We start from the raw sequence: 22,306 nt of genomic DNA on the forward strand, positions 1-22,306 counted from the left end.
TGATCTTTCTGTAGCAGTTTTAAATTCAGTGGCAGTGGGATAGTTGGTGCCACGTGGTCTACCCGTGGAGCCCAGTGCTTCTGAGCAGCCAGGTGTGGATGACCAGGGGTCTTTGTGGCCTTGAACAGCTTTCTGTTTAGCCACAAAGGCCATGTGGGGTGGCTGGGAATTGTGGTAGCCTCACTCTGTGGGTTGTATGACACCTCTGAGCCTTAAGGATACGTTCCCATGGTGAGTCTGGAGCCAGGCCGTGCACGCAGAACCTATGGGAAGCGTTACCCGACTCACTGGGCTGCTGCATGGAAGGTGGGAGTGCCCTGTGGCTAGAGCTTCACTCCCAGCTGAGTAACTTTGTGTGGCTCATGCCTCCTCGCCATGTACTTCTGATTCCTTGCTGTCAGGATAGCCCCTCACTGGCTTGCCCACCCTTTTGGGGTGTCATGGAGATGAAACGAGAAACTAGGTTGAGGAGACGGGCAGAGCAGAGCTGATTACTGTTGACTCGGGGACGTGGTGCCCTGGGTCCCTGGTTTACACCTGAGCCAGACTGTGTGTCTATGAGTGGGTCATCCCCTGTGGGTCCCTTCTCTTGGACACAGGCACTTTGGTGAGCCATGTGACTCTGCGCCTGCTGAAGCCAGAATGTGCCCTGGACAAGTCATGGTGCCAGGAGGAGCTGTCGGTGGCCGTGAAGAGGGCGGTGACCCTGCTGCACAGTCACACCATCACCAGCAGGGCGGGCAAGGGCGAGCCAGGTGAGGGGCAGGGTAGGGTGGACAAGAGCGCGAGGCAGTGTGAACTGTGCAGGGGCTGGACTCCCATCCCCCCGGCTTCCGAGGCCGCGGCTTCCACTGGTCTCTCCTCATGCTGGCCTTGATTTCCTCACCTCACCCCTTGAACCAGATGGACGATTTTTGAGTCCAGTCCCTGGTACTGAGTCACTGTGACCCCCCACCCTTGAGGGTTTAGTTCTTGCTGTTGGAATCTACTTGTCTGTTTTAATGCTCACATTCTGGAACCAGGCGCTGTCTGGGGTAGGAGCGGCATTGGCTTTAGAACTGGACTGTCATCTCTCGTCCCTCTTGTCATGCTGCTGGCTTCAGGGTGTCAGAAAGGGCCTCCAGCCGTCTCCCCGCCCGCTTGCCCCGAGGATGGACGCTGTGGCGGCCAAGCTTGGGGCCCGGCCAGCCTGCAGAGACCGTCTGCTTCTTGCTCTCACAGACGCTGCACCCCTGTCCGCACCAGCCTTCTCCTTGGTTTTCCCGTTTCTGAAGATGGTGCTGACTGAGATGCCCCACCACAGCGAGGAGGAGGAGGAAAGGATGGCCCAGATTCTTCAGATCCTCACCGTCCATGCCCAGCTGCGGGCCTCCTCCAGCAACCCGCCCGGGCGCGTGGATGAGGTAGGCCGGGGAGCTCGGCTCCCCCTCGGCTTGAGCGGGGTGCCGGGGGCAGGGGCTTCTGACACTTCCTGACCCGTGAACAGTTCTGGAGAGGGGATCCTACGGCAGCAGCCATTGGTGGGGAGACCCCAAATGTTCTGTTGAGAGAGGCTGTCAGGTCCTGACAGAAGCTGTGGGTCTCTTGTGTCTGATAGTTTCTGACCCAAAGAAGTTGATGGACTCTAATTTATTGTATTTTGTTCTTAAGAAGACAGTGCTGGTTACTGTCCTTTTCACTTGTTTTCGAGACTGGAGCTCATTCAGTCAGGATTTTTTTTTTTCTTTTTTAAAGACTTTGGGTGTGGACCATCTATAAAAGTCTTTATTGAATTTGTTACAATATTGCTTCTGTTTTATGTTTTGGGTTTTTGGCCAGGAGGCATGAAGGATCTTAGTTCTCTGACCAGGGATAGAATCCTCACCCCTTTCATTGGAATGTGAAGTCCTAACCATTGGACCACCAGGGAAGTCCCGAGTTTTCTTTCTTAATAGATTAAAAGTGATACTCACTCAGTCATGTCTGACTCTTTTCGACCCCATGGACTATAAAGTCCATGGAATTGTCCAGGCCAGAAAACTGGAGTGGGTAGCTGTTCCCTTCTCTAGGGGATCTTCACAACCCAGAGATTGAACCCAGGGCTCCCACATTGCAAGTGGATTCTTTACCAGCTGAGCCACCAGGGAAGCCCAAGAACACCGGAGTGGGAAGCCTGTCCCTTTTCCAGGCGATCTTCCCAACCAGGAATTGAAACAGGGTCTCCTGTATTGCAGGCAGATTCTTTATCAGCTGAGCTACCAGGGCAGCCCAGTTTTAACAGATTATGTTCTAAAAACTTGAAAGTAATGCTTACATACTTTAAAAAATTCCAACAGTACAGAAGCAAAAGGAGAAATGCTCCTCCTTAGAGGTAGCTATTGATAACAGTTTGGTTTATACCCTTGTGGACTTTTTTTTATTTAAGCACATATAAAGCTCATATCCACAAACGCAGTAATGCAAAGAATGGATTGCACCGCTCCTTCCGTGGGGCTGCCTTCTCTGGGCCTTCTCCAGTGTCAGGGCCTGTGGGGTCCACATCATGTGGATCATTGGCTCTGTTCTGTGGGCGCACCATGTTTTAGTCAGGTTTTTACTTGCTGATTGACATTTTTAAGGCCACAAACGTTTCCAGGTTTTGAACAAAGCTTGGTGTGTCCCCTTGTTCATTTACATGCCTTGCACACCAAGTGAACATTCCCATAGGACAGATTCTTGGGCGTGGAATTGTTAGGTCATGTGACATGTTCTGAGCTATACGCTCGTTAAGCGTTCCCTTTTCTCCAAACCTCATACAACCTCACATAGTGTTTGGCTTGCCAATGACAGGTGGAAGAATGGTGTCTTGTTTTATTTTGCATTTCTTTACTTACTTATAAAGTTCAGTATCTCTTTGTGTATTCATGAGCCACCTATATTTCAAAAGTCTGAGTTTCAGTCAAGGTTAAGAATAGTTATTTTTAGCCCCCGGAGCTCACGGCTGACTGGGGTTGGCTCCTGTGGATTGAGTGGTAGACCTGACAGGGTCCCTCCAGTGTGGTCAGCAGGAAGACCTGAAACCTCCCCCTGTGGGGGAGAGGGACTCACGTGCTTCTGGGCTTGGGTACCAACCTTCCGTGGAGCTTCGTCTCACCTCATGTGCTTTCTCCCGTAGAACGGCCCGGAGTTGCTACCTCGCGTGGCCATGCTGCGCCTTCTGACCTGGGTGATCGGGACAGGTTCTCCCCGACTTCAGGTGATCTGGTCCCCCACTGGCTTCTGCCGTTCACAACCCCACCCTCAGGTTCTGATTGCCTCTCCCAGCCCTCAGTTCTGGCCTTGGGCACAGAGGTGCTCATGACAGCCAGCCAGACTGTTCTCAGCTCGTGAGAGGTTTTGCTTGGATCCTGCCACTGGCCTTGGCCTGGCGCTGGGATCTGAGGCCTAGTAGGGGTGGGTGGGGTGGACGTTCTTAGTTCAGATCCCCCCGCCGAGGCCCATCCCCAGCTCCCCTGCCTGGCCCCGTAGTAGGAAACGATTTGTCGAACTGAGCCCAGTGGCTGGATGTCTCCTTCAGGTTCTGGCTTCAGAGGCCCTGACCACCCTGTGTGCCAGCAGCAGTGGCGAGGATGGCTGTGCCTTTGCGGAGCAGGAGGAGGTGGACGTGCTGCTCTGCGCCCTGCTGTCCCCCTGTGCCAGCGTGCGGGACACTGCACTCCGGGTGCGTGCCCACATGCTCGTGGGGCTACCTTGGTGCCTGCCCACCCGCCCGCCCCCGGTCCCTCAGCTCTGCTGTTTGAGCTGCCCTGACGGGAGGTGCCGCGCGTGTGCACCAGTGTGTCCTGGAGGCAAAGAGCAAGGTCACAGAGGGTGACTTGGGGTCATTCTGGGAATTGGAACAACTGAGCAGTTGTATCACTGGTTTTTTCCTTTACCTTTGAAGACGTCACTTAATTTCTAAAATGCACCGTGGAACTTGGTAGTTTTGTAGACAGGTCTAACTCAGGATGGGCTCGTTTCTTCAGTCCACTACCTTATACTTGCCCTTTCTTGGAGCTTTGGGACCCAAACTAAAGGATCCCCTTGGAGCATGAGAAAGTGTTTCCCAAATGCCAGTCTGCAGCCTCCAGCTACTGCTCTGTGACGGAGTGTTCACTGGTCCTTGGTAAAATGGGAAACACAATGGCAGTGTGGCAGATATTTCTTAAAACAAAGGGAACATCCTTTTTCAGAGATTTTTGTTCATCTTGAATGTTTACAGTTAAATTTTAAAATTTTACTTAAACAATTTTACCACTGCATGCCATCATCTCACGAAAGAAAAGCTCTTTGAAGAGACAGAGCCGCTAATGAGTCGGGCTGCCTCATGGCACTCCCTAACCAGCACTGCTGTCCAGCGGAGCTGTCTGCTGGGATGGGACTGTTTCCCTGTGTCGTCCAGCGGGGCAGCCACCAGCCATCGCGTGGCTCCTGAGCACTTGGAATGTGGCTGGTGCAGCTGAAGAAGTTAAGAGTTCGTTCTAATTGATTTTCTGTGGAGACCCACGTGTGGCTGGTGGCTTCATCTTGGGTGGTGCAGTCCTCGAGGGCGGCGGGGGGAGGGCAGGTCGGAGTGTCCTCTCAAAGGTCCTGCCTCACCTGGTGCGATCCTGCCCCTCTCAGGGCCTGTTGGAACTCCACATGGTGTTACCGGCGCCTGACACTGATGAGAAGAATGGCCTGAATCTCCTGCGCAGGCTCTGGGTGGTCAAGTTTGACAAGGAGGAGGAGATCCGGAAGCTGGCCGAGAGGTGAGCACCATCAAAAGGCCGGCCTGTCCTGCTCTGTTCCCTTCCTCCTTGTGGAATAACTGGACCCAGCGTGCTCCACCTACAGAGGGATCAAGGGCTGCAGCGTTGGCTTTGACGGGGCCTGCGCTGCAGGTGCTTGTCCAACCAGCCGCCTTTGGTCTCTTGTAGGCTCTGGTTGACCATGGGCCTAGATCTGCAGCCAGACCTCTGCTCCTTGCTCATTGATGACGTCATCTATCATGAGGCAGCTGTGAGGCAGGCCGGGGCAGAAGCCCTCTCCCAGGCGGTGGCACGTTACCAGCGGCAGGCGGCCGAGGTCATGGGCAGGCTCATGGAGATCTACCAGGAGAAGCTCTATGTGAGTCGTCCGGGCACTGTGGTCTGGGCATGCAAGGGTGGGTTAGACCCTGATCAGCCTCCGACCTAATCCAGACAAGAGCCACCCCATGGCTCAGGGCAGCTTGTGCCTGATCCTGCCTCACCCGGTCAGCTGACTGGCCCGCTGGCCCGGAGAGAGCCCTGCAGTGCATCGATCACCTGTCTGTTGCAGCGGCCGCCCCCGGTGCTGGATGCCCTGGGAAGAGTTATCTCCGAATCTCCTCCAGACCAGTGGGAAGCCAGGTACGACAGCTGTTGCAGCCTTGTACCACTCAGCGCTTCTGGACGTGTGGCCGGGTGGAGGCTGCGTGCCACTAGGAGGCAGCAAAGGGTGATGGGTCAGCAGGGGTGGGAAGAGACAAGACCTCCCTCCGAGTCAGAGGTCTGAGGTCCACTTCCGGCTCCTTCTGGCCAGCTGGGCGACTCTGCTCATGTTTCTCCTTTCCCCTGGGGACTGTTTTCTTAGAGGTCTCCAGGTACCTCCTCACAGCTATGGCTGAAAGATTCACCACACTCGGCTTTTGTAGAATACAGCTACTTCTGATGTCTTCATCTCTGCTTCCTTCCCCTCCATCTCCTTCTGCCTGGTGGGAGAAGGGTAGGCAGTGCACTCACACAGAGGGAAACAGGCAGAGCTGGTCCCCTGCCTGCAGTCACCCCGTAGGGTAACCTCTGAGCAGATGGCAGGGCTCTATGTTACGTGTGGGCGGTTCCAGACCCACGGGCAGACCCCAGGGCAAGCACGGGGCGCCGGGCTCCATGCTGTGCTCTGCCCCGGAGCAGTGTGTGCTGTTGGCTGGTTTGCTCTCCTTGTGACATGCTAGGATAGAGGCCCCCAGCCGGGAGGCCTCTGACTCCCCTGACATGCTCCCGCTTCTTTCCCAGGTGTGGCTTGGCTTTGGCCCTGAACAAGCTCTCCCAGTGTTTGGACAGCTCTCAGGTGAAGCCACTCTTTCAATTCTTTGTCCCCGACGCCCTCAATGACCGAAACCCAGATGTCCGGAAGTGCATGTTGGATGCAGCTCTTGCGACGCTCAACACACATGGGAAGGTAGGAGATCTCAGCCAGGCGAGGAAATGGGGAAAAGGTCCCAGCCACCCGAGGAGTGGGGAGAAGGCTGGGCTGGGGCAGGCGGTAGGCTGCACCATTATGCCACGGCGAGGCCCGGTACTGGACGTCCTGGCCGGGCGCTGGCCCTCCAGCGGATTCTGTTTGTATTTCTTGGGTCAGAAAGACCCCCCCAAAGGGTGTTAAATTGTTGTAAGTCTGCTGCAATCCTGCCAGAAAACTGGGAAGCCCGATGGCATGGCTGGCTGACTCGTCAGGATGCCTGTCTCCCAGCCAGGCTTAGGCAGAGAACATTGTCCCCGGGCATGGTCCCTGGGGCTGACGTGAGGCTCCGGGTGCTCTGGGCTTTCAGGAGAACGTCAACTCGCTGCTGCCGGTATTCGAGGAGTTCCTAAAGAACGCGCCCAACGACGCCAGCTACGACGCCGTGCGGCAGAGTGTGGTGGTCCTCATGGGCTCTCTAGCCAAGCACCTGGACAAGAGCGATCCCAAAGTGAAGCCAATTGTCGCCAAGCTCATCGCTGCCCTCTCCACCCCCTCCCAGCAGGTATGTCCCCCGACCACCCAGGCCCTGTATGGGTGGGCGGTGGGCTGCTACAGATGGAGTCGGGTATCAAGTCCAGAAGGCTGTGTTCTCTGCCGGTCTCTCAGGGGACTGCCTAGTTTAAAGTTAGTAATGCCCTAGTGGGGAGTCAGTTTGTTACGATGTTCTCCTAGATCTCTTAAATATTTGCATTTTTTTCTACTTATTTTCTAATAGTCTTTTTTTTGCACTTAGTATAAACTTGGCTCTGGAGACACAAAGATTAGGGGGAAGAAATTGTCCTTAGTATGTTAGGCTTTTCTTGACATTCTCTGTGTGTGTGTTGTGTTGTATGTTTTGGGGGCCTTTTTTTTGGGGGGGGGGGGACCTTTTAATGCAGCTTCCAGGCCACAGTGCAAAGGACTTCTTTTTTTTCTTTTTTTTGAAGAACACATTACGTGTATTTTCTGTGACTTGCATTTTGAGCCATCCAGAGTGTCCTCAAAGGCACAGTTGGAAACAATAGTTTTACAGAACTGTGGTCGAATAAGCTGTCAGAGTACCTGGCCTCCAAAGCATCCTGCCCAGGGCCCCTGGCCACAGGCCACTTCTTAGGCCTGGTTGGCGTCCTGAACTGTGTCGGGATGGTTGATAGCATCTTCTGGAACCACTCAATTTGGACCTGGTCGTCTAAGGCCCAGCCCTGTTTCCCTGTGATTCTAACAGATTTGAGAACTGAGAGACTCGGGCTGTTTCTAAGAAGATACAGTAGCCCGCTTCTCTCAGGCTCTTTCTCTGTAAGTGGGTTTTACCTTTCTGAGCCTTCACCCCACCTACCCAGGCCTTGGTTCTCCCTTCAGACCAGAAACAGCCCCATAACAGCTGATGCTTTCGTGGCTCACGGATGTAGCATGCATCCTGTGGGCAGGCACTTCAGACGTGATCGTGGGCCCCCGTCAGCCTTTCTGATGCTCCTTGTGGGCTGATGGGCAGTGGCGGAGATTGGCCTGGGGGACCGCGTCAGCCACCAGGCACTGACCGTGGTTAAGCCTCAGCACTGACGGGGAGGCCCCTCCCCTAGGTCCAGGAGTCCGTGGCCAGCTGCTTGCCGCCCCTCGTCCCCGCCATCAAGGAGGATGCGGGGGCTATGATCCAGAGGCTGATGCAGCAGCTGCTGGAGTCAGACAAGTATGCCGAGCGCAAAGGGGCTGCGTACGGGCTGGCGGGCCTGGTGAAGGGCCTGGGCATCCTGTCGCTGAAGCAGCAGGAGATGATGGCCGCGCTGACCGATGCCATCCAGGACAAGAAGAACTTCCGCCGCCGGGAGGGTGAGTGTCTCCAGGCTCAGCTCTGCCCAGTGTGGACAGGCAGCGCCCCCTCCCTGCCCTGGCTGCCCGAGGAGGGAACCTGGCTTTTCCTCCCCTGCCGAAGGCCGGTGTCGGGGTGTGTGCTGCTGTGAGCTGTTCCATCCCGGCCACGCCGGCGTGGCCCGGGCATCCTCGTTTCTGACTCTGCAGCACCCTCAGTTGAGGGAGACGGTGCCGTTCTCACTGGTGGTGCTTCCTGTTCTCACCTCCTTTCTGCTCAGGGTGGGCAGAGGGTGCTGCTCCCTCCTGGGCGGCCGCTGTAGCCCCCCAGCTGCCCTGAGCGTTTCCAGAGGGTGAGGAGGGGGCGAGTAGCTTGTCCCGTGGCTGCCCCATCCCCAGAGGACGTCCCGATCCCAGCCTCACTACACCCCTCACCCTGCCACCCCCAGGAGCCCTCTTTGCCTTTGAGATGCTCTGCACCATGCTGGGGAAGCTCTTCGAGCCGTATGTGGTCCACGTGCTGCCCCATCTGCTGCTGTGCTTTGGGGACGGGAACCAGTACGTGCGGGAGGTAAGTCCTGAGGCCGCGTGGGGCGGAGGTGTGGGGGGGCCTGCCCTGCGGGAGCGCCTCTGCCCACCCCTCGGGTGCCGGCCACCGTGCAGACTCCCCTGGTTCCCAGTGCAGTACTGAAGCCTGGTGAGGTGAGAAACCGCGTCCCTCCTGTCAGTTGCCTCTGCGGGCTGGGGCCTGGGGTCTGACACGATAGACTCCCGGTGAGTGATGATCACCGGGGGGCGCACAGTCCAGCCTTAGGCCTTGACCCTGGCATGCCTGAGAAGGCCCCTGAACGTCTTTTCTCCTCCCTCGAGGCTGCAGATGACTGTGCCAAGGCTGTGATGAGCAACCTGAGTGCTCATGGGGTGAAGCTGGTGCTCCCCTCCTTGCTGGCTGCCCTGGAGGAGGAATCCTGGAGAACCAAAGCCGGTGAGGCTGCTCCCTTGGTGCCACTGTCTCAGCTTCCTGTTCTGAAGAGTGCCCTCCCAGGGGTGCAGAGACGCTGCTCTTGTCCTGTGTGCATCCCCCCACCCCCCCGCCCAGGGGCGAGGCCGGGGCTCTCATCAGGCGGCTCGTTTCTATAATAGTTTGTTCACTTTCGTGCAAGAAACAGGCCTTTGACAAGAGCCACAGACTTAAGTCAGGAAATCCCAGAGCTCTAAAGTTGGTCTGTGGCTAGGTCTCTGAGTCTAAGCCCTCTTCCCCCGTTAAGCCCTCTTTTTAAAATACAATCTTATTTGGAATCCTAATTTGTAAAACGGAGCTGCTCTGGTTTGGGGAGGGTCAACGTCGGTCGGGGCTTCCCCCTTGGTCCTTCAGGCTTTGCCCTACGTCTTGAAAACTCACTCTCTTACTCAGTGGGTGAGTGGACGGAGGACAGAGAAGCTCAGTGAACTGACCTGGGGACACTGTCAGCTCTAGGCCAGGTCTGGCCTCTGTCCCCACCACTGCCCATCTTCTAACCCAGGCTTTCCCGGCTCAGCTGGCCTCAGGCGCATCTTGCTTGCTTGGCTGGAGCCAGGCCCTGTGCCCTCCCCCTCAGGGAGGAGCAGGCCGCTTCTCCCCTGCCCAGGCAGCCAGCCCGGGCAAACTGCCAGCCTGTGGCCCGTGATTTCACGCGGGCGTGTGTCTGCCATCTGCAGGGTCGGTGGAGTTGCTTGGGGCCATGGCCTACTGTGCTCCCAAGCAGCTGTCTTCCTGCCTACCCAACATCGTGCCTAAGCTCACAGAGGTGCTCACCGACTCCCACGTCAAAGTGCAGAAGGCCGGGCAGCAGGCGCTCAGGCAGATCGGCTCTGTCATCAGGAACCCAGAGATCCTGGGTACGTAAGGCCTATCCCACGAGGGCGCGGGCCCTGCTCCTCCCTGCGCCCCTGGACACTGCGGGGAGCATGTACCCGTTTAGCACAGGCCCTCTGAGGACGGAGACGGTCGCCCTGAGATAACCTTTAAACTCAGGGAAGCCCTTTTCCTACGATAATCAGTGGAAAATAGTTTGGAAGTGGTCTGTTCTCCTCTTGGTCTGGAGCAGTCATTGACCACAGAGGTGGGGAAACTGAGTTGTTGGCCCGGAGGCAGCTTGACTCTAAGGGAGCCTTGAGATCCGCAGAACTGAATGATAGTCTCTGGATCACAGCAGCAGCACCCCTCAGAGGGGTTAGGTTCCAGGGGACTTTCTGTTCATGCTCATTCCAGGAGACCTGTGATGGAGGGAAGGTTAGGGAGCTTACTCTTTAGCATAGCTGTTTCTTGAGTGATTAGGAAAGACTGATTTCTAGAAATAAACTCCAGCCAGCTATGTTGACTTGCAGCACCATACTTGTTAAATTTTAAGCTTCAACTTAGGACATTGGTGCCCATTCAGTGCGTTTCAGCCTGAGTATTTTCAGACTTGATTTTAATCAGAAAATGATGAGGTTTTACGGGAGGAACAGGTAGATGTGGGTTTTGTTGTCATTCTTTACAATGTCCAACAGCCCTGGGGATTTCTAAGGCCCAGAACAGTCTTATCTCTTATCAAATGAATGCCTTCATTTTGGGAATCCAGCGTGGGCCCTTTTTTCTTTTTTTTAAAATTGCAGTGTAATTTGCATAAAATTCACTTTTTACAAATGTAGACCCTAGTGGTTTTTAGTATCTTCACAAAATTATGTAAGTATCACCACTGTCTAGTTCTGGGGCACTTTCATCGCCCCAGAAAGGAACCCCACCCCCATTATTAGGTTTCACTCCTCATTTCCCCTTCTACTTCTAGCCCCTGATGACCGCTAGTCTATTTTCTGTCTCTGAGTTTGCATATCTGGACATTTTATGGAAATAGCATCATACACTATGTGGCCTTTTATGTCTAGCTTCTTGTGTTTAGCATTATGTTTTCAAGGTTCATCCACATTGTAGCATCTGTCAATATTTCATTCCTTTTTATGGGCAAATAATATATCTCATTGTATGACTGTACCGTTTTGTGTATCCATACATCAATTGATGGATGTTTGGGTTGTTTCCACTTTTTGGTTTTTAATGTTGCTACGAACATTTGTGTCCAAGGTTTTATTTGATTTTTGTTTTTGTAGACATGATTTCAGGTTTCTTGGTTAGATACCTAGGAATGGAATAACTGAGTCGTGTGATAACTGTTTACCTTTTCTAGGGAACTGCTAGACGGTTAACCTGGCGGCTGTACCATTCTTGACATTGTTAGTAGCTGTATATACACAAACACGCGTTCCAATTGCCAACACTGTTACCCCCTATCTTTTTGGTTACAGAAATCCTAGTGGGTATGAAGTGGCATCTCACTGTGGTTTTGTTTTGGCCACGCCACAAAGCGTGTGGGATCTTACTTCCTCAGCCAGGGATCGAACATGTGCCCCCTGCAGTGGAAGCACAGAGTCTTAACCACTCATTGTGGTTTTGGTTTGCATTTCCCTAATGACTAATGATGTGGAACGTCTTTTCATGTGCTTATTTTTCATTTGCATATCTTCTTTGGAAAACTGTCTATTCAAATCCTTTGCCCGTTTTTAAATTGGGCTATTTTTTTTTTTTTTAATTGGGGGTGGAGATGGGGCACCACTCTGCGTGGCTTGCTGGTTCTTAGTTCAATAACCAGGGATTGAACCCGGGCTGCAGCAGTGCCGAGTTCTGACCACTGGACCGCCAGGGAATTCCCTCAAAACTCTTGACCGGCGTGTATCTTGTTAGTGGTTGAATTCCCTGGTCTTGAGGGAAAGATGAGCCAGGTACCCCTCTTGGAATTCCTTCTACTGGGCTGATGGTGCTGACTTTGGAGAGCTCATTTTATCTGTGGACCTCACTCCCACCACTGGTTCAGGGGGCCTTTGTCGTCTCCAAACGGTTTTTTTCAAAAAGCCACTTTGGGTCGTTATAGCTTACAGAGTAAGATCCACGTTGCTAAGTGGCCTCCCCTGGAGGCCTAGTTGGGCCTGCAGCTCAGGGCCACTGAAGCTAGCCGGCAGGCACCCCACCAGCCACAGCTCTGCAGTGCAAGGGGGTGACAGCTGCCGCCCCCACGCTGCTTCCTCCTGGGGAGCAAGAATAGAATTGCTTTTTGCAGACAGGCTGGCTTCCTCACCTGGTGACTTGTGGGACTCTCGGGAGAGGGCCCCTGGCCTCCTTCTCTTCTGACCCGTTTAGTGCTGGGGGTTCTGGCAGCCGCCCCACAGACTTGTACCCAGCTGCCTCTCTTTTGTCCGGACATGCAGCCATCGCCCCGGTCCTGCTGGACGCCCTGACAGACCCCTCCCGGAAGACCCAGAAGTGCTTGCAGACCTTGCTGGACACCAAGTTTGTCCACTTCATCGATGCCCCATCCCTGGCCCTCATCATGCCCATCGTCCAGAGAGCCTTCCAGGACCGTTCCACGGACACACGGAAGATGGCTGCCCAGATCATTGGCAACATGTACTCGCTGACAGACCAGAAGGTATGGGCCTGTGGGGGGCTCACGCAGGACAGACCAATGGATGCTGGCTCAGGGCACATAGTCCCTACCGATAGTAGACACAGGGCAGCTGTGGGCATTTGATCCATGATGGTATCAGGGCAGAAATAGACTATTTGGGGTAGAGGGTGGAAGTATGAGCTCTCTGCACATCTTGGAGAGCCTAGCCACACAAGTCTTAATTAGCTCCACCCCTAGATGAGGCCCATCCCTGTGAACTCCTTTTACAGACTGATGGGGAGGAAAGGTCCAGCCTGGCCTTTGACTTTTCAGGGGTGTTGGGAAAGCGGCTGCCACTTTGATTGCTGGCACTGTCTTCTTCTCATAAGCACTGGCTTCTGTGAGCCTCTCAGGAAATTAGCCTAGTTTGGGAGATCTGCTCTGTTTACTCAGGCCCAGAGGCTGACGTGTGTGCTGTTAATACCACAGCTCTGATTTGCTTGCTGAGGCTACAGGCACCAGAGATAAGGTGGAAAGTTAGGTCAATCCTAGGAAATTTGGGAAATTGGAAGTTGGAAAATCAAAACATTTTACCCATAGCCCTCCAGAAGCCTAGACAATTATGTTTTAAAATTACGTTTAAGAATGACATTTCTGAACATAAATGTATGTCCAAGTTATAACGAGTTATTCATAAAACCGGGTCTTAAATAGTTACGTAACATTCCAACAAGTTTATATACCGCAACTTACATAATTCTATTGTTGGTCACATAGTGTCCAAGGTTTCTTGCTATTTTAAATGATACTGCAGTGAACATAAGGTTCTTTCTATATTTAAAACTGTTTCTGAAAGTCGGGTGCTGTATCAAGAGACATAAACCTTTTAAGGTAAAGATTGTGCAACTCTGAAAGGAAAATGCTAAGAGAACCTTGTGGATGCCCAAGGCTGGGCAGCCCTCGGTCCCAGGAGGAGGAAGAGCTCTGAATGGCAGCTGGGGGCTCTCCACCTCCTGAGGAGGGCCTGCGGTCCCTCAGAGGTTTTTCCGAGCAATCACACAGGGCCTTCAGGGAACCAGGGGGATGGAGGGGGTTCTCTACCCCTGTGAGCACTCCCAGTCAGCAGAGCGGGGTGGTCAAGATCCACCCAGGAACCGGTCTGGAGAAAGCGGGCCTCAGGCCTCCACTGAGTCACTCCTTCCGTCTTTGCAGGACTTGGCTCCTTACCTGCCAAGTGTGACGCCTGGTCTGAAAGCCTCTCTCCTGGATCCTGTGCCTGAGGTGAGTCTGAGAGGGAAGTGGGCGGGAGCGCATGGTTTTAGCCCCACCCCAGACAACCGATTGCTAAGAAGCCAGAGAAGCTGCATTTGCATCCCTAGGGCAGAAGACCCTAGGGACCCCTCCTCACTCCTGTGTGGTCACATCTCCTCACCTTCCCTGCTCTTGGTTCCCTGACAGGTACGGACGGTGTCTGCAAAGGCGCTCGGGGCCATGGTCAAGGGCATGGGGGAATCGTGCTTTGAGGACTTGTTGCCGTGGCTGATGGAGACACTGACCTATGAGCAGAGCTCTGTGGACCGCTCAGGCGCCGCGCAGGGTGAGGCAGGGAGGGCCTGGGGGCCAGACCTGGGAGGCGCTCTGCGGGCCCTCGGGTCCTGTGGGCTCACTCTGTCCCTTTCCTGCAGGGCTGGCTGAGGTCATGGCCGGCTTGGGGGTGGAGAAGTTGGAGAAGCTGATGCCAGAAATTGTGGCTACAGCCAGCAAAGTGGACATTGCCCCCCACGTCCGAGACGGCTACATCATGATGTTCAACTACCTGCCCATCACCTTCGGGGACAAATTCACTCCTTATGTGGGGCCCATCATCCCCTGTATTCTCAAAGTAGGCACCAGTGCCCCCACTGAGGATAGGGCCTAGGGTGGGGGCCAGGACACACGCTCTATCCTGGGGGGGCTTGGCCTCTCTGCCAGATGCGGCTGGGTGGCAGGAGCCCTCATCCTGCTCTATAGGGAGTTGCATTTCTTCTTGGGTCTGGGTGCTGAGGGGGCAGCAGGTCTGGCTGACACCCGCTCTGTGCACAGGCTCTTGCTGATGAGAACGAGTTTGTGCGTGATACTGCCCTGCGTGCGGGCCAGCGGGTCATCTCCATGTATGCTGAGACAGCCATCGCCCTGCTGCTGCCCCAGCTGGAGCAAGGCCTCTTTGATGACCTCTGGAGAATAAGGTAAGAACTCAGGCGGAAAGACCCAGTGGCCATAACTTTGTGTTTGGGGAACTTACTGAGAAATGAGGGCTTCCCAGGTGGTCCTAGTGGTAAAGAACCACCTGCCAGTGTGGGAGATCTAAGAGACATGGGGTCAATCCCTGGGTCAGGAAGAACCCCTGGAAGAGGAAATGGCAACCCACTCCAGTATTCTTGCCTGGGAAATCCCATGGACAGAGAAGTCTGGTGGGCTATGGTCCATAGGATCACAAAGAGTCAGACACAGCTGAAGTGACTTAGCACACACACATGCACGCACTGAGAAATGAAAAACAGAATGTTGCCAAAATCTCTCAACTTTTCCAGATCCTCATTTTTCACCATTTGGTAACTCTCCAGTTTCCTACAGCAGTGTCTAATTCTGATTCTCTTCTAAGATGTTCTTTCTCTTCAGTCCTTCAGTTTGTATCACAATTTTAAATGTGAGTGCCTTCTCATCTGGAGATTCTCCTTCTAGGATTTCATTTCAGGGGCATATTTAGTCAAGTGCTTAAAGATGTATTTAGAAGGTGTGTGTTGCGATACTGCTTATCATTTGAAAACCTGGAGGTAGGTTTGAAAAAGTCAGGTAGCACGTCCACACCATGAACTTTGATCTGGCTGTTACGAAGAATGGTGTAAGGACCACGTCCGCTGACACAGAACGCTCCTCAACCTTCTGTTGGGTGGGGTGGTGTGGGCCGTGGCCGGGTCATGTGCAGGCCCACTTCGCACATCCTGTGTGTGGGAGGGGTGTCTGTGTACAGGGTGATTGATGTGCACACGGGTGTCACCGGAGTGTTGGGGTGGTGGCCTGGGTGCTGGCAGTCTGGGCACTTGTTTACTCTCTCTTTCTTTATATTTTTTTGTATTAATTGAATTTTCAGTTTGAATATGACTGTTACTTTTATAATTATTCATTCAAAGAGAAACAGTTTCTCCTAGGCTTCTCATTACGTGGCATTCTGATGATCTGCATTCCTGGATTCCCTGCTCATAGTTCCCTCTGTGTTCTGTTTCTCTTTAATAACTTTTATTATAGAAATATTCGTATCCGCTTTAAAAAATAGCTTATTCTTTTCCATTATTAATGTTAATTAGTGCAAAACTTGGAAGGAACATACATGGGAGACTGTCAACAAATGACTATCATTTGTGACTTCTCGCGTTCTAAGAGAACCACCACCAGTATTTGGGGTTCGTTTCCTTTCAGTCTCTTTTTCTGGCTGGTGCTTGGCCAAGACTTCCTCCTCCGCCCGTGTGACTCTTTTCTTGCCCTCCTCAGGTTCAGCTCTGTTCAGCTCCTTGGCGATCTCCTGTTCCACATCTCAGGAGTCACTGGGAAAATGACCACAGAAACTGCCTCAGAGGATGACAACTTCGGAACCGCTCAGTCCAACAAGGTGAGCAGCCCCAGGTGCCCTTCCTCCCTCTGCTGCCAGTGGGGAGACTCACTGGCACGCACACCGTGGGGGCTTCACCACCTCTCATTCTTGGCTCCCTTCCTCCACTGCAGGCGATCATCACTGCCCTGGGGGTAGATCGGCGGAACCGGGTGTTGGCGGGGCTATACATGGGCCGCTCGGACACCCAGCTGGTGGTGCGGCAGGCCTCCCTGCATGTCTGGAAGATTGTGGTCTCCAACACCCCCCGCACCTTGCGTGAGATCCTCCCCACCCTCTTTGGGCTCCTGCTGGGTTTCTTGGCCAGCACGTGTGCGGATAAGAGAACGGTAAGTGTCCCGGGCCTGGCTTCTGACCACATAACCCTGATGCCTCCTTTCAGAGGCTAGAAGGCTGGGTCTGCAGAGAATGGGAGAGCAGTGGGTTCCACCATCTAGCAGGGGATCTTTTATTTACTTAGTTAAGAAATATTTCTTAAGCATCTACCATGTGTTAAGCAGGGGCCTAGGACCTTGTAGAGAAGAAAGGCGGCCCTGTGGAGCTGCCGTCTGGCAGAGGAAACGGATGTGAATCAAACAGTCACACAAACAAGGGGAAAATGCAACTATGGCAAGTGCTACGTGGCACTGCCACGTCAGTCAGCTGGGGGGCTCAGAGAAGGCTTCTCAGAAAAAGTGATGTTTGAAGACGGGCGATGAGGAAGCATCAGCAGGTGAGGAGGTTCAGGACCAAAGGATCAGTGCTTGAGACACCAGGGCTGGACACGCCCAAGCCTTGAGGTGGGCAAGGAATTTGCCCGCAGCAGGGGTTGAGCAAAGGCCAGGGCAGCTGGAGGAGGGCCCCCAGGGCCAATGATCACTTCTGCCAATCCACTCCCAACCCCCATCCCCAGCAAACAGATTGCATAATTGGCTCTGAAGAAGGGTTTGCACACAGCCTCAGAGGAGATGGGTCTTTTTCCCTGAAAGTTGTGATTACAAACCCAGCTCTCGTTTCCTGGGCAAGAGCATGACGGTTAAGTGACTTCCAGGCCACAGTTTTCAACCCAGGGGTATCAGCCCTCAGCTGGACAACATGTGTTGAGTTTCTCGTTCATCCATAAGGTGCCGACTCTTTAGGCTGTGTAGGCCTGTGTGATGCAGAGAGAATTTTATTTTGTGGTGTTTTGCAGGCACCCTGGGGGCTCTTCACAGGATAGGGCATTGGGGAAAGTTAAGTCTGGCTCAGATAACGTCTGGGAGGTCCTGGGGCCCTCATTCTGGAGTGGCCCACTGGGTGTCCCGGGTCTGCAGGGAGTCCCTGTCCTGACTTGAGCTCTGCCTGGCAGATCGCAGCCAGGACGCTGGGAGATCTCGTCCGGAAGTTAGGGGAGAAAATCCTGCCGGAGATCATCCCCATCCTGGAGGAAGGCCTGAGATCTCCCAAGAGCGACGAGAGGCAGGGCGTGTGCATTGGGCTGAGCGAGATCATGAAGTCCACCAGCCGGGACGCGGTGAGCATCTCCTCAGGGCCTGCCGGCCTGCCCCCCACCCCTCTCAGAGGGCGAGGGGGTGGGACATGGTGAGCATCTCCTCAGGGCCCACAGGCCTGCCCCCCACCCCTCTCAGAGGGCCGGGGGGTGGAGGCTCCTGGAAAAGCTGCTCCATTAACGACAGTTCACCCTCAGGGACACGCCAGCCTCACTCCAGAGGGTGCTGTGGGCAGTGAGGTACTGACGGGGCCACAGCCCCCTGGGCTTTCTCACCTCTCAGCTTTCCCATCAGTTCATAGGCTAAGACCTCAGCAATTTAGAGGCCTGGGGTGGCTTTTGGAGATTGAGATAATCTTTCTCTCAGCACTCCTGAAGTGGCTTCAGGTTAATCCTTTTGTGTCAATGCATCACTTCAGTTCACGTGTGTGGTGTGCTTAGCCAGGAAAGGAGGTGCATGTGTGTGAGAGGTGGAGGGTGGTGGGGAGCAGGAGGGCATGGAGTAGATAAGAGTGAGCACCTGGTGGGTGGAAATGCGTCGTCTCCAGCAGTGAGATTGTTTCCATATAGCAACAGTGAAGGGGGTTGGAGTCTTTCACCAACCCTAGTTTTTCTAATTGAGCTTCCAGACATCCCTGGGGAGTAGGTTGAGCATAGGCATAGAGCTCTCGATTGGGATGAAAGCGCCAAAACGATGAGTGGATAGCGGGTCAGAGATGCGAGCATGTGGCCAGTTGCTCAGCCTGAATAGCCTCATCTGATCCTTCTGTGTGTGTCAGTACATGTGTGCCATTTGGGTTTTTATAGCTGCATTTTTCAAAGAACAAATTCTGTAAATTCTGTCATCAAATAGGACTGTGATTAATTAAATAGGTAGTGCCCCAAAGCCTGAGGCCTTGCCCATGGCATGGCCACCATATTCAGATTCTGTCCTTAGAGTCATGGAGGGGTGTTGCTTTGGTGGAGTTGGTTACGGAGGGCACAGAGCAGTTGTTGGCCCCACTGTAGACCCAGAGACTTCATAAGGTGGCAGGTATTTGAGTTGAGACTTGAAGAAGGACTGGGAGTTTCCCAAGAGGATGAACAAAGGAGCCTGGGGAGTGGGGGCCAGGTCACTTGGGGCCTCGCCGTGGGAAGGAGTTTGGCATTCCCATGAGAGACCAGAGTATCTGGGGAACTTGCCAAAAAAAATCAAGACTATTAACTGTTAAGTCCATGTCTCAGTTGGTAAAGAATCTGCCTACAATGTGGGAGACCATCTGCAACACAGGAGGTGCAGGTTCCATCTCTGGGTTGGGAAGATCCCCTGGAGAAGGAAATGGCACTCCACCCGAGTATTCTTGCCTGGAAAATCCCATGGGCAGAGGAGTCTGGCAGATTGCAGTCCAGGGAGTCGCAAGAGTCAGATGTGACTTAGCAACAAAACCACCACCACTGGGGGAAGGCTCCTCAGGGGCAGATCACATATCCTGTTTGCTTTCTTATACTTGTGCATTTCCACAGAAACCAGCTGAGTGAAAAGTAGACCCGGCAAGAGTCCAGGAAGCCTGCCTAGGCCGAGGTCCTCACCGCCCCCATCCCCTACTGACTTCCCCTCCCTCCACCACATCAGGTTCAGCGCTCTCATGCTGTTGCAGGTGCTGTATTTCTCTGAGTCCCTTGTGCCCACGGCGAGGAAGGCCTTGTGTGACCCGCTGGAGGAGGTCAGAGAGGCGGCGGCCAAGACCTTCGAGCAGCTGCACTCCACCATCGGCCACCAGGCCCTGGAGGACATCCTCCCATTTTTACTGAAGCAGCTGGTGAGTGGGTCTGCCTCACCCCTGCCAGGAGGGGTTCCACTATCTCCGTGGAGGCTGCACACCGGGGCTGACTCTGTCAAGGCAGCCAGTGCGGGCCCCAGAGGGAGTGGGTGTATAGAATGGCATTGACTCTGGGGGGCCGGTGGGGGATGTCGGGGCTGGGGAGGTCCAGACTGAGGAGGCAGGGAGGAAAGCGGCTCCCAGGCGTCACCCCATGCCCCTCTGCAGGATGACGAGGAGGTGTCCGAGTTTGCCTTGGACGGTCTGAAGCAGGTGATGGCCATCAAGAGCCGTGTGGTGCTCCCCTACCTCGTGCCCAAGGTAAGTCCCCACACATGGCAACCCCCTCTAGCCCAGCAGCCACAGCCACGTCACCCTCCCCGGGTCTACGTGAGGACCAGCTCTGAACCCGGATGCTGGGGGAGGCCGGCGACTCTCCAGAGGGATGGGATCTCCCAGAGCCCAGCGCCACAGCTGGCACGGGGCAGCCCCCACTGAGCTGATAGTCATCTTCCTGCAGCTGACGACCCCACCCGTCAACACCCGGGTCCTGGCTTTCCTTTCGTCTGTGGCGGGTGATGCCCTGACGCGTCATCTTGGCGTGATCCTCCCGGCGGTCATGTTGGCCCTGAAGGAGAAGCTGGGGACTCCAGACGAGCAGCTGGTGAGGGGCACGGTCACCCCTGCGGACTCTTATCCATGTCCTGTCCCATCCTGGAGGCGCGTGCTCAGCCGAGGTGTCGCCTTTGCTTTTAGGAGATGGCCAACTGTCAGGCTGTGATCCTGTCGGTGGAGGATGACACTGGGCACCGGATCATCATCGAGGACCTGTTGGAAGCCACCCGTAGCCCCGAGGTGGGCATGAGGCAGGCCGCGGCCATCATCCTCAACATCTACTGCTCGCGCTCCAAGGCGGACTATACCAGCCACCTGCGGAGCCTGGTCTCAGGTCTGATCCGCCTCTTCAACGACTCCAGCCCCGTGGTTCTGGAGGAGAGCTGGGATGCCCTGAATGCCATCACCAAGGTGAGGAGCTGCTGGACCACCTCTGGTGAAAGACAGTTCCGGGCGTTTCTAAGACCAGATGCTGTCAGCCAGCTTCAGCATCTGTCGATGTGTGGCCAGTCTTGCCTGTACTCCAGCCCACACCCTTCCTTCCCTCTGCTGTACTATTTTGAAGGCGTCTTGAGAGGGCTTGACTTGAACCCTGATATTCTCTTTGCTTTTCCCTGGTGTCCCACAGAAACTGGATGCGGGCAACCAGCTGGCCCTCATTGAGGAACTGCACAAGGAAATCCGGTTCATAGGAAATGAGAGCAAAGGCGAGCACGTGCCAGGCTTCTGCCTCCCGAAGAAGGTGAGCCAGGGCCCTGGGCAGGGCCCCGCGGGTGTGTGGCCCTCCTCCGCCTTCCCCAGGCCGCCGTGCTGGGGCCGCTGGAGCAGCTGTGTGCTGCTCCACGGAATGCTCTGGGTGCTGCTACACATCTCCACGGACAGCATGCTGCTTCCCCACGGTGGCCCCGCGGGGACGGGGTCAGAGTTCACCCACCTCGTTTCAGCTGTGGAGGTCGCCTCAGAGCAGATGAGTGACAGGCCTGCAGGGACTCTGCTCTCGTCACTGTCAAGTCGAGGAGACTGTTCCCCAGCCAGCACCCTCTCAGGCCACGACCCTGCCCACCTGACTCGGTTGCTCACGGAGTTGAAGAGAGGGTGGCCGAGAGGAGCTCCTGGCTCCGGGTGGGGGACACCCCGGCCCAAAACCTTTGTGATTTGACTCTCAGGTGTGGTTCTCTTGTCAGGGGGTAACGTCCATCCTTCCAGTGCTGCGGGAGGGGGTCCTGACTGGCAGCCCGGAACAGAAAGAGGAAGCCGCCAAAGCGTTAGGTTTGGTGATCCGTCTGACCTCGGCGGATGCCCTGCGGCCCTCGGTGGTCAACATCACCGGCCCTCTGATTCGCATCCTGGGGGACCGGTTCAGCTGGAACGTGAAGGCGGCTCTGCTCGAGACGCTCAGCCTCTTGCTGGCCAAGGTGAGGACTGACAGGTTCACGTGGTCCGCTCGGGTCTTGGAGCACAGATCTGCGCACAGGAGGCTGGCACGCGGTGTGCTGCGCGGGCAGGTGACAGCTCAGCGTGGGAATCGGCAGAGCAGAGGGGGCGGAGACCTTGGACTCCAGACTCACCACACGTGGTGAAGTCCAGGCCATCACTTGGCAGATGTATGGCCAGAGTGACCTCAGAAGGTCGTGCAACTTCTGAGTCTGCTCCTTCACTTGTGTTTTGAGGGTACAACACTGCTTGTCTCAAAGGGCTGTGAGATATGGGGCTCAGGTGAAATAACATCTAACGACACGTTCTAACTCAACACACCAGCGTGTGTGTGTCTGATAATCGCTTTTATTAAAGTGGTTCAAAGAACAAAATCCAGGGCCACGTGACTACAATAGAAACCTTGTTCACATACATTTCCCATCTTTATGACCACCTCATAAAGGGAGATGAAGAGAATCTGAGGAGAGAATGCAAAGGAAGTCCGGGAGTACCTGCAGTAACTTTAGTTTTTGCCCAAAGTGTCAGGAGCAAAGCAACACATTAACTGTTTCTGATACTGTACAGGCTAATAATTAAAGCCTTTAGGTTTAGAGAGTTATAAACAGCCAAGATTTATTTTGTTAAAAAAAAATCTTGTGGTTTGGATACAAAAGCTTAAGAGAGTTGTAGTTCTTTTCCTTCTGGGAGAAAAGTGTGGGGGAGCAACTTTCCAGCTAAAAAACGGGACTGTGAGCATCAACCTCATTCTTTTGGAAATTGTCTTTTCTTTTTTCTTTTAAATTAAGTATCATCTTTGCTTTCCGTTCTGTGCCGTTCTTCTCTGTGTGTGTGTGTTTTAATTCTGTGTCCAAATGGA

At 54.3% G+C, this 22,306-nt stretch overlaps 1 protein-coding gene across 3 annotated transcripts in view; it reads left to right on the forward strand.

Moving 5' to 3' along the window:
• Window positions 1-22,306, forward strand: part of GCN1 (GCN1 activator of EIF2AK4) — a 54,075-nt gene that overhangs the window by 25,136 nt on the left and 6,633 nt on the right. For 2 of the 3 annotated variants that reach the window (XR_009692817.1, XM_061141774.1), the window contains exons 25-51: window positions 600-755; window positions 1,222-1,403; window positions 3,134-3,214; window positions 3,536-3,679; window positions 4,621-4,748; window positions 4,917-5,106; window positions 5,299-5,369; window positions 6,012-6,177; window positions 6,548-6,742; window positions 7,800-8,046; window positions 8,475-8,596; window positions 8,896-9,010; window positions 9,724-9,903; window positions 12,307-12,527; window positions 13,698-13,766; window positions 13,944-14,082; window positions 14,171-14,367; window positions 14,568-14,710; window positions 16,014-16,131; window positions 16,245-16,460; window positions 17,459-17,623; window positions 19,237-19,398; window positions 19,627-19,719; window positions 19,919-20,062; window positions 20,155-20,424; window positions 20,642-20,755; window positions 21,198-21,428. Coding sequence is in view for 2 of the 3 variants with exons in the window: in XM_061141774.1 (XP_060997757.1) it covers window positions 600-755; window positions 1,222-1,403; window positions 3,134-3,214; window positions 3,536-3,679; window positions 4,621-4,748; window positions 4,917-5,106; window positions 5,299-5,369; window positions 6,012-6,177; window positions 6,548-6,742; window positions 7,800-8,046; window positions 8,475-8,596; window positions 8,896-9,010; window positions 9,724-9,903; window positions 12,307-12,527; window positions 13,698-13,766; window positions 13,944-14,082; window positions 14,171-14,367; window positions 14,568-14,710; window positions 16,014-16,131; window positions 16,245-16,460; window positions 17,459-17,623; window positions 19,237-19,398; window positions 19,627-19,719; window positions 19,919-20,062; window positions 20,155-20,424; window positions 20,642-20,755; window positions 21,198-21,428 (4,259 nt within the window). In the remaining variant the exon portion in view is untranslated. The remainder of the gene's footprint in view (window positions 1-599; window positions 756-1,221; window positions 1,404-3,133; window positions 3,215-3,535; window positions 3,680-4,620; window positions 4,749-4,916; window positions 5,107-5,298; window positions 5,370-6,011; window positions 6,178-6,547; window positions 6,743-7,799; window positions 8,047-8,474; window positions 8,597-8,895; window positions 9,011-9,723; window positions 9,904-12,306; window positions 12,528-13,697; window positions 13,767-13,943; window positions 14,083-14,170; window positions 14,368-14,567; window positions 14,711-16,013; window positions 16,132-16,244; window positions 16,461-17,458; window positions 17,624-19,236; window positions 19,399-19,626; window positions 19,720-19,918; window positions 20,063-20,154; window positions 20,425-20,641; window positions 20,756-21,197; window positions 21,429-22,306) is intronic. The other variant, XM_061141775.1, reaches the window with a different exon arrangement.

The sequence above is a fragment of the Dama dama genome, chromosome 5 (genome assembly GCF_033118175.1).
Source record: "Dama dama isolate Ldn47 chromosome 5, ASM3311817v1, whole genome shotgun sequence".
NCBI classification, from domain to species: domain Eukaryota; kingdom Metazoa; phylum Chordata; class Mammalia; order Artiodactyla; family Cervidae; genus Dama; species Dama dama.